This window comes from Euphorbia lathyris, chromosome 3 (genome assembly GCF_963576675.1).
Source record: "Euphorbia lathyris chromosome 3, ddEupLath1.1, whole genome shotgun sequence".
In the NCBI taxonomy this organism is placed as follows: domain Eukaryota; kingdom Viridiplantae; phylum Streptophyta; class Magnoliopsida; order Malpighiales; family Euphorbiaceae; genus Euphorbia; species Euphorbia lathyris.
Window position 1 is genome coordinate 21,275,105 of NC_088912.1, and position 11,629 is coordinate 21,286,733.

Below are 11,629 nucleotides of genomic sequence, written 5' to 3' on the forward strand. Positions count from 1 at the left end.
TAACACCCCAAAAGGTCTGGACTTCCAATACAGGGAGAAATTTATGTCCAGATTCGTCACATTGACTTTAAAATGATTTGTTAGGAGTTTATTGTGGCAATCTTGTTATAAATTTTGATAATGTTATGATTTTAATGTTGTTATTATGGAAATCTTGTTGTAAATTTTGATAATGTTATGATTTTAATGTTAGAATACTTTGTTGTTTTGCATTTTTTGTTATATACCACTTTGCGAATTTTGTTAAAAACACGTCCAGACTTTGGATATTGAGAAATCTGCGAATTAAAATCATCTACTGAACCAAAGATTATCTTCGCAGAATTCGCATATCGCAAAATCTGCGAAGTCAAACGGGAGGGAGAAAGACGCGACGTAAAATTACAAACATATTAAGAGTATTTTGGAAAAGCCACACAAACATAGTCTAGATATGTGGTAGGTTGAGTAAATATGTTAAATATGTAAATGAGTATTTATTTGACTCAATTTTGTAATTTTCCGTGAGATTTATTAACAATTTTTTGTTAATTTGAATGTAATTTCCCCTCATTAGAATTGAAGGCATTGGCAATTCATTGAACAAAGAAATGGCTAAGATGAATTCAATTTCCCAAATCATCCTATCTATCCATTTGTTGATTAGGCTTGCGAGTGGCCAGTCATTTTTGGAATGCAACAACACAGCAAACTTCACTTCCGATAGCACTTACTCTTATAACCTAAATCGCCTCCTCTATCTTATCGTTAGAAACACCGGAAACGCTACCGGTTTATTCTTCAGCACCTCCATCGGCCAAGGTTCCGATCAAGTATACGGTCATTCGTTTTGCCAAGCTGATTTCGCAGGACAACGTTGTAACGAGGTGATGAATGATTTAATTGGTGCGATTACAAGTCGCTGTCCAAACCAGAAAGAAGCAATTGCCGTCGGAATCTACGGTATCCGGTATGCAAATCGGCCGATCAACGGAATTGTGGAGCTGGAACCGACGAGAGATCCAGCGGATTTGCAGGACCTCGATTTGGATACTACGACGCAGTTTTATAAAATTTGGAACGGTTTGATGGAAGAAGTTGCAGAAAAAGCTTCGAGGAAAACGGTGATTAAGTTTGCGACAGGGGAAGCGAATTATTCAAGTTCAGATTCCGATGATCGGAAAATATATGTACTGATGCAGTGTTTGCCTGATTTGTCGGCGACTAATTGTAGCTATTGCCTCCGGCAAGTGGTGAGTTACTACCGAAGTAAGTTCGACGGGAAGGCAGGAGGTTATGTTCAGAAACCAAGCTGTTGGTTTAGATGGGAATTTAATCCTTTCTATCAAATTACAACTGGTGTTGCTCCGCCGCCGCCGCAGCTATCTCCTCCACCCTCGCCGGTGAGAATAGTAAAAGGTAACATTTTAATTTGTTAATTTAAAAAAAAAATCCCTCCCATTTAGTTATTTATATTAATTAACAGAGACAGTTGAGTATAAATTTAAGGTCACAGTTTGTTTTTTAAAAATATTGTGATTTTGGAAAATATTGAATAATGGCTTAATACATCATTTGCTCCCTCAACTTGTCCAAAAAATTTGATTGGCCCCATAAACTTTTAAAGTATCTCGATAGCCTTCTGAACTTGCATAAAATATTCAGTCAGCCCTCTGAACTTGCGTAAAATGTAATCAATTGATCACTCGGTCGCAAAAAAGTAAGTTAAATGCGGAAGATGTATTCCACATATTTGAGAATGTTATTACATAATTAAAAAAAAAAAATTAAAAATAAAGTTATTACTTGCTCAACTATACAACTAGTCTTCTCTAATATTAGAACTACATACCCCGATTTTGGTTGTTTTACTTTTTTTAAGACTCGTGCAATGCATCTTTTGTATTTAACTTACTTTTCTACAACCGAGTGATCAAGTTATTACATTTTGTGCAAGTTCAGGAAGCTAACTGAACATTTTACACAAGTTCAGGGAACTATCAGGATATTTTGAAAGTTTAAGTAGCTTAGGGAACAAATAATGTATTAAGCCTTGAATAATTGAAAATTATGCTTTCTTTAATATCAGAAAGAAAATAGGAAGAAGTTTGGTGACTATTGTAAAAAAAAATGTTTTATTCTTTGAAAATTTGTGAAATATTCTCGATCACTTTTCTTCATCTAAATTTTTTGTTATCGAAAAATAAAAAAATATTTTCCTATATATTAAGGAAACAAATAGTATATGTATAAGTAACCATGGGGTTGTGGTAGAGTGGTAAAGGCTCCTCCTCCCTTAACCAAAGGTTCAGGGTTCACTTGGGTCAATTTCAGATATTATTATAAAACACAGAAATTTTATTTCTTATTCTACACTAATTGCACATATCAGTTAGTTCTTAAAAAAAGATAGCTTTCATATTGTTGTGATTTAATAATAAAATTATATTGAACTGTTACTGTTCGGAGTTAAAATGTTTAATATGCACATGTTTTAAATTAATCAACAAAGAAATTATAAATGGGATAAGGTGAAAAAATATTCATAATGTTTACAACTAGGAGCAATTTTATCTCTAACGTCTAAACTGGTGCAATTTTACCCTTAATGTTGGCATCTAAGAGTAATTTTATCCATAATATTAGCAACTTGGGTCAATTTCAGATATTATTATAAAACACAGAAATTTTATTTCTTATTCTACACTAATTGCACATATCAGTTAGTTCTTAAAAAAAAGATAGCTTTCATATTGTTGTGATTTAATAATAAAATTGAAAATTAATATTTATAATTGCACAATTTTAGACGTTAAAATTGCTCCTGGTTGTCAATGTTAGGGGTATAGTTACATCATTTTAGACGTTAAGGGTGAAATTACTCCTAGCTAAAAACGTTAGGGGTATTTTTGCACCTTATCTTATTATAAAATAAAAAACGTGTTACACAAATTAATAAAAATATCTATATAAAAAATAAAAAAATTTATCGAACGCAACAAAACCTTGTTCTTCCGGTAATTATGTTGTAGAAATATAAATAATGTTCAACAAGAAACATATTTTTTGGAAATGAGAAAGATAATTTTGTCAATAACAAATAATTACAAACAACTATTGTATTTATGAAAAACTTCAAATAGAAGTTCTTCCGAAAAGCTGAAACAAACACTCCTAAAAATAAGCATTTTTCTCGTGTACCACAATACGTAATAATATGAAATTTCCATATTGTATTATTTTATTTAATCTTTTACTTTTCATTTTTCATTTCTTTTTCACAATGTTAGAAAAAAAATATATAATTAATTATTCATACATCAATGTGTTTTTGGGTTAGGTTAGGCCGGGTTCAGTCCAAACTCAACAAGTTTTCGTTTATAAGTGTATAAGGGATAAAATACTAAAACAAATTTAACGTTTACGGAACAATAATAGGGGTATATTGTATTTAATTTTAAAAATCTTGAGGCATTTGATTTTAAAGAACTCTTTAAAAATCTAGATGTATTGAATTGAGATTTCAAAAGACTTTAAATAAGTAAATAAAAATCTATATATATATTTTAAAAGGTTTTTCTATACTTCCTTTAATAAAGTAAATTTTATTTTGTTTTTATAAAATAAGCTTTATTTTGTTTAAACATAGCCTAACCCTATTCTAAAGTACTTAAAAGTAATGATTTATTTTATTATCAAAAAGTAATGATTTATTCAATTACATTTATGAAGTCATCAAAACTCTATCTTAATCTAATACAACCTCCTAAATTAGTTATCACAGCAACTATTTATCAAATCCGATTTTTAGGTTGTTGAAACATGGTTTGAATGAGTTATAATTGGATTTTAATTTAACCATGGTTATACTTACATTATAGTGAAATTTAATTAGTGTGGACATGAAAAATTAAGGAGAGATGAGTTTTATTAATTTTGTCGTTAACGAAGTCTGAAATTATTTTATCTAGAAAATACTATTAATACTGCACAATTTTGTATAGCATAGTTTTTTAACCCGGATTGGACAAGTCGGGTCAATTTAGTACAACTGAAACCAATCACATTTTCGACTTAGAGGTGGTTTGCTTTCTCCACCTTTGACCAACCGGTCAGATTAACAGTGAATCAGTTGATCTAATCCCGATTGAACGAATTAATTCGGTTAGATTTCATTTATATTTACTTAAAAAAACCAAAAGTTTTACCACTAATTAAATTCGAACCTTACAATATAAAGTTAAAGCATGCATACTTTACAATGTTTAAGTTGAATTATAAAATATAAATTGTATTATTTATTATATTTACGTGTTAATTTTTTTGGTAAGAAAGGAAAGGAAAAAAAACAAAACCAACAAAAAACCTACACCGGGATCAGTCTAGGAAGGCTGACCCCAATTCTATCCTCTAGGAGAGAAGGCAAAAGAAAAGAAGGAGGAACAGAGATGGTAGAAACACCTAACATTCTCCCATGCCCAGCAGCTGCTAAGCGATCCGCCACGCGGTTTTGCTCCCTAAAAATATGGGAGAAATTAAGATACTCAAAGGCAGGACAAAGCCTCAAAATAGCTTTGATGAGATTCTGGCTCTTCAGACAAACAGCCTGGCTATCTGAAATCCTGTTAATAGCCTCCAGATTATCAGATTCCACCGAGAGCTTTTTTACACCCATGCGAATGGCGAGTTTAATACCTGACAAGATACCTCAGAGCTCCGCAGAAAAGGAGGAGCCCGTCCCCAAGTTATGGGTAAACCCCGCCATCCAATTGCCACCAGCATCCCGAAGAACTCCTCCAGCAGCAATTCTGCCATTGCTAAGGCAGGAGCCATCAGTATTCAACTTAGCAAACCCTTCTCTAGGCTTACTCCAGCCAACTAGCAGGATCTCTTTATCCGGGGAGGGGCGAACAAGGGAATCTCTTTCAAACCTTTGAGTAATAACAAAGAGCTTCTTCGAGAAGAAAAATAGTAAATCAGGAATAAGGACAGCCTTACCCGCAAATAATTCTTCATTCCTCCACTTCCAGATTTGGTGACAAGTAATAGCAAAGAGGATGGCACCGTGCTCCATGTTGGCCAGCAAGTTCCCCTTGGCTCCTTGAGAGAACCAGTCCCTTTCAGAAAAGGCCATGAAGGAAGGGAGGATGTGATGAGGGAGGATCCCTTCCCAGATCTTCTTACTATTTGGGCAATCCCTCAAAGCATGGCACAAGGTTTCCACATTGCCTCTGCATCTACTACAGGCACTAGACTCAGTCAAGTGCCTTCTGTGCCTATCCGCATTCGTAAGGAGCCTGTCTTTGATACCCAGCCAAAGGAATTTACGTGTTAATAATATCAATTACTAATTCAATATATATCTTTTTCAATATTTATATATATTGAATCTTATTTTTAATGTTATTATATTGAATTTATTAATTTAATATTTCAAAATTTCATAAATTTGTTATATAGAAATATTATTATTATTTTTTAACTGAAACTATAGAAATATTATTATTAGTATAATTTTTATTGATATTAATAATAGTTTTACATCAAAAAAAAAAAAAAGTTTACTATTTATAAGGTTAATTATGAATAAAAGTATAATTTTTCATATGATAATTTAAATTTCGGTTTACCTTTAATTTTTTTGTCTTTTTATCTTTTTCGGTTCTTTAACTGATCCAATTTGACAATCATGGTTTAAGTGCACATACTATTTAAATTTTTATTCCATTAAATATGTTAATGTTTGTAAATTTTCAAAATTTGTTTGAATTCCTTAAAAATAATGAATAAAATTGACCAAAATCATAGTCTTCATATTTATTTATATATTTCACATGATATAAATATTATTATTATACAAATTATGTCAAACAAATCAGTTTTGTAAATTATATTTTCGTATCAGAAATTGAGAATCATACTTTTAATATTATCCTAATTAATTCAGATTCAAGAAATGGAGGCATTACATTTAAAGTTGTGGTGATTACCGTTGTTGCCATCTTCTTCTTGCTTGTTGTGACATTAATATACATATTATACCGTAGGAAGAAGACATCTAACTACCAACCTAGCCAAGGTAATTAAGTTAATTATATATTGTTTTAGCATTTCTTTTCTTAGATACATTTATAATAATCTATGTTTTATAGATTTTTATGAAGACACAAAGTTCTTGCAATTCGATATTGAGACTCTCCGAATTGCGACAAATAATTTCTCGATTCACAATAAGCTTGGAGAAGGCGGATTTGGAACTGTTTATAAGGTAATTTAACAATAAAAATTAATAAATTGATAATATTTGTTATGTTATCTATATATATCGTGATTGTTTATCATAAAAATACTAATCGTCTCAAATTGCATCAAAAGAATTATCGAATAGTTGAAATTAACAGCACTTAAAAAATGATATTGAATCGTATTACTTTCTTCTTTTCAGGGTAGGCTTTCTAACGGAGAAAATATAGCCGTGAAGAGATGGTCAAAAACTTCAACACAAGGAGAGGTTGAATTTGAAAACGAGGTCGTATTACTAGCCAAACTTCAACACAGGAATTTGGTTAGATTTTTTGGTTACTGTTTCCAAGAGAGTGAAAGGCTTCTCGTCTATGAGTTTGTTCCCAATCAAAGCCTCGACTCCTACATATTCGGTAGGTAATATTTATATAGATGCATTTCTAAAATTAAATTCTCATTGACTTATTTTATATTAATGATTCAATTATAGATTCACAAAGGCGGGTAGAATTAGATTGGAACAAACGATACAAAATCATAGAGGGAATCACTCGAGGAATTCTTTATCTTCATCAAGATTCTCAATTACAGATTATTCATCGTGATCTCAAACCAAGTAATATTTTATTAGATGAGAAAATGAACCCAAAAATCTCAGATTTTGGAACAGCCAAGTTGTTTGCAGTGGACCAGTCTCAAATTTCCACTCGCAGAATTGTGGGAACCTAGTAAGTATGAAACTCTAACTAGCTTATGCTCATTTAATTTTATTTTTTCTTATTTTTGTTTTAGACTAGAAAGCTCAATTATTTTATAATTAATTACTAAATTTGCAAAATTAATGTCATCAAAGTTAATGTCATCGTAACCATTTAGGGCCCATTTATTTTACCTAATGTTTGCTATTTTTTGTTACGGTTTGCTGTCTGCTGTTTGAAAATGCTGCTTTTTCAAAAAGCATGGTTCTCTGTTTTTATAACCAAACAACTAAAACTCTCATTTCAAAGTGAAAAGGCAAACAATCGGTCAAAAACCAGCAACCAAACACCCTCTTAATGTAGTGTTGAACAACAAACAAAATGCTTGTGAGTTAGGAAAAAATAAACGACGTTTCTCTCTCTCTCTATATATATATATATATATATATTGGATACAAGAGAAAAAATAGAAAAATATAATGATAAAAAAAATCTAAAATACCCTTAGATATAACGACTATGACTTTCTTTGGCAAATAGTTGATAATTGATTACATTAGTTGTTAACTGATTACCTTTTTGGTTAGCTGATTGTGTAAACTTGTTTGGTAATATTTAGCTGATTGTTAATAGTTGTTTGTGTAAAATGACAAATAAGAACATGGTAAAGTCTTTATTTGGGGTTAAATGGTAATAAATATTGGTAAAATGCCATTCAAAGAGATGAAAATGTCCTTCAAAAGAGATGTAGCAATAAGCTAATTGAAAAAGCTCTTAAAATGAGCTTTTTCCAAATTAGTTTTTTGGACCCAATAAGCTATTTCAAACTTCTCTCCACCAAACACCACTATTAGAGGTTTGACTAGTCAAAACTTCTAATATGGCTTAAACCTCTAATTTTACCTCAAAAAGCTGTTTACCAAACATATCCTATATCTTTTATTTCTAATATCCTCCCCTCGGGATGAAAGTGGTAAACAAGAAAACAATTCCATCTTGCTTAGAGGTCAAGACATATGAATCGAAGGAAGAGGTTTCGTAAACAAATTCGCTAGTTGATTTGCAGAAGCTATATAAAAGTAGAGATAAAGTCATGTGTCAAAAATTCTTGAACTATATGGCACTCAATGTCAACATGCTTCACCTTCTCATGAAAAACAAAATTTGCTGCAATTTAAATTATTGCTTGTCTATTACAATGCAAGACATTGGTAATTGAACTAGGATTTGAAATTCTGGAAGCAAGTAAGACAACCATAGTTGTTAAATCGAGATTTGACTCGTGACTCGAAATCTCATTTTGCGAATTAAGACTCGTGAATCGAATCGTAAGATTCGGATCAAATTCAAAATGTTATAAAAAAAATAAAATATTAACCATATTTAACTTTAAATATTAGTCCAATGCAATTTTTTTTAAAGTGAATAGTCATTTTCTTCGAAACTTCTTTTGCTGTTCATTTTTTAGTTGTTAAAAATTTGATTTTTTTTAAATGGTGGCTTGAGTCGACCGAAACGGATGAATAGGTGAATTGGCCTAATCGGTGGTGACTCGACCGGTTCATGAAGCTTCCAAGTCGTACCATAGATACGACTCGAATTCTTCATCGAATCGAATCGATTCACAAGTTGAGTCAAATTAACTCTTTATGTGCTTAATATTTGACAAGTTAAGTAATATTTGAATGCACAGTGGGTATATGCCTCCAGAATATGCAATTTATGGGCAAATCTCAACAAAATCTGATGTGTTTAGCTTTGGTGTGCTTGTTTTGGAAATCTTGAGTGGTCAAAAGGTTAGCGATTTCGGCAATGCCCAAGCCAACGATAACAATCTTTTGAGCTATGTAAGTACAATCTATACCTTCACAATTGGTGTTTGAAGTTTCTGATATTATTTTGTTTCAACGTAATCATTCCAGTGAATTTGTATATAAAAACTTATTGAAATTGACGTGATATAACAGATACTTGATTATTTATCAACTCACGTCAGATAATGATGTGATTTAGAATATGGCACACACTTGGGTGTTACGTTTCTACCACGTCAGCCATAAACTTCAGATATGTTTGGTATACGACACTTAGTTGATATATAGTCTATTGTGACATAGACATTTAATGAATTTTTATATGTAAATCAGTCAGAATGACTTTATTGAAATCAAGTCCGAAATTCATTGATTTTATTAAAAGAAAATGAAATTTAAATAACTTGAATGAAACAAAACCTAAACTTTAATAATCATTCGGTACTTTTGTATTCAATTTATAGATCTAGACTTATTCAATTTATAGATCTAGACTTATATTTAGATCTATCACACATCAAGTTATCAATTTTGAACATCCGACACTCTTTGATAACTTGTGAAAAATCCTTGATCGGAGCACTTCCCTGTGAGGCGCCGTTGGGATCGACCGGGGACACTCCGATGCCAAAGTCAGTAATATTTCTGAGAATAAATTATAATCATAAAGTAGGGTTTTTGGAAAGTGTACATTTGATCCCAGGAAGCTGTGGTATTGATATAGGTTTCTATAACCTTCAACATTAATAAGGAAGCATGTAAAGAGTCATGTTTAATAAATGACTTCTTGATGGTTATTTACCGTTGTGTAACGGTTCTCATAATTTCAGATGTTAGTGCTACTTTGTCCTTTTGGCATCTTTGTATCTGACCTGGAGATTCGTCAGTGGATCCTTATCCATAAGAGTATGGATGGCGGATCCTTCATCCTTTGTCTAATTATGCTTTTCCCCACGTATGATATTTGGATGTTATAGAGATGTAGATGAACAGTCATGCCATTACTCATCTTTAATTTCTATCAATTCTCCATTATTCTAATATTTATCTTTGAATACCTCAAAGTTTGGGTATTCAAACAGTCAAGTCTTTATTCCCCTTAATGGCTATTAATTACTATTTAATTATATTTATTCTCATTCATGGATGGTTATAAAGGCGTCTTTTTGTATTCTTAAAACCATCGAGGCGTATCTACGCTCTCCTTGAGAACAATGGTGGATCTTTATTACTCGATCTCATCGGGCGTATCTTGTTATGGTGTGTCTCGTTATGGTCCATATGGCGTGGCATAATGCTAGAGACTCCTTCCTTTTTCTCCATTATTGCATATTCACCCCTGCATTAATTCTACATTAATTCCACATTAATCATGTATAAATCCCTCTTTTTAGAAGAAATAATGGTTTCCATTATTTATATTAATTTTCTCTTATTCCTCACTCTAGAATCATTTGGATTGTTATCACTCTTATTTCCTGATTTGACAAACTTCAAAATTGGCATAACACTTATGTGTCAAACCTAAATATGTTCCATATCACACCTTAATACTTGTATATGTGTGATAGGTCTATAATTTATCGCAAATTGGACAAACCATGAGTATTTCTTTTTTCTCTATTAAAAACATTGAATATAAAATTTTAGTTAATGATTCTCTGTCTCAAAATGATAGAATAAGTTCTAAATATACACATTACTATTATTATTAGTATTTTATCTTCTTCTTTTTCCAATTCCACGTATTTCTAAAAGTTGTATAGTATTTTTCCAAAAGAAAATATATATAGTTTAAAATTTTATTTATATATAATTAAAGGATCTAAAATTTATATATCGTTTAGGGTCTCAATTGGTCCCGAGACGGCCCTGATGAAGCTTATATATGTATTTCTAATCCATGGTTATGAATATTTACAGGCATGGAGAAATTGGAAGGAAGGAACACCATTAAATGTGATTGATAAAATTCTAATGAGAAGTGGTTCAAGACATGAAATGGTAAGATGTATTCATATTGGGTTACTGTGTGTTCAAAAAGATTTGGGAAGAAGACCATCTATGGCTTCCATTAATCTTATGCTTAGCAGTCATTCTGTGACCCTTCCTGTGCCTTCAAAACCTGCATATTTGATGACTGCTACAGACTTGAAAGAAGAATTAATCATGAAGGAGCAATCTGTGAATGAGGTTTCTGTTTCTGATCTAAGTGCTCGATGATCAATACTGTAATGATCCATTTTGGATTGGATGACGTTGAGGTAGAAAGTAACAGCCCTGGTATCCGTCCTCCTTGTGTTCAATAGGTGTGGACTTGGACAATGAAACATCATCTTAGGTTTGGCCCATCTGTTTCTTTTTCTTTTCTTTTTGAAATAATCCGTCTATTTGTGAGAGAGCATAAAATACTCTCTCCGTTCCACAATACATGATATTTTGCTTCAATCTATACACATTAATTTACTTTTACTAAATATATTCAAATTTAATTTGACTTTTTACCTTGGGAATGGATAAAGTTACTAGTGGATACAATTAATACAATGGTAACAAAAATCTTTTATTTAAAATTAATTACATTTCTTAATTAGTCTGCATTAACCTTAAAAGACATGTATTGTGGAACAGAGGGAATATATGAAAATAGGTTGGATTGGATTGGATCGGCACATCCTATTAATACTAATTATTAAATTTATACATTAAATATTATTTCTAAGTATAAATTTATATTTGTAATAAAAAAAATTATATAATATTTTTTAATGGGTTTATTAGGGTAGAATTTGGGATTTAGTTTTTAAACTAGAAACCACCACAATCCGAGTCTATCTAAATTACTAGTGGAGTAAGCTACATTTGAACTGAGCACTTTTAAATGAATGTTGGTTA

General features: G+C 31.3%; 1 protein-coding gene across 1 annotated transcript; it reads left to right on the forward strand.

Moving 5' to 3' along the window:
- Nucleotides 1–548: 548 nt before the first annotated feature.
- LOC136222240 (cysteine-rich receptor-like protein kinase 44) lies at nucleotides 549–11,236 on the forward strand. The gene is made up of 7 exons (XM_066009792.1): nucleotides 549–1,398; nucleotides 5,927–6,058; nucleotides 6,132–6,247; nucleotides 6,425–6,635; nucleotides 6,713–6,950; nucleotides 8,614–8,767; nucleotides 10,658–11,236. The coding sequence occupies exons 1-7, from the start codon at nucleotides 591–593 to the stop codon at nucleotides 10,955–10,957; spliced, it is 1,959 nt and encodes a 652-aa protein (XP_065865864.1). The 5' UTR covers nucleotides 549–590; the 3' UTR covers nucleotides 10,958–11,236.
- Nucleotides 11,237–11,629: the final 393 nt, after the last annotated feature.

Bases quoted from the DNA above. Each gene is read 5' to 3' on its own strand.
- LOC136222240 (XM_066009792.1), top strand. From the start codon at position 591: ATGGCTAAGATGAATTCAATTTCCCAAATCATCCTATCTATCCATTTG. The intron at 6,636-6,712 runs GTAGGTAATATT...ATTCAATTATAG, and splicing joins CCTCGACTCCTACATATTCG to ATTCACAAAGGCGGGTAGAA. The intron at 8,768-10,657 runs GTAAGTACAATC...GAATATTTACAG, and splicing joins ATAACAATCTTTTGAGCTAT to GCATGGAGAAATTGGAAGGA.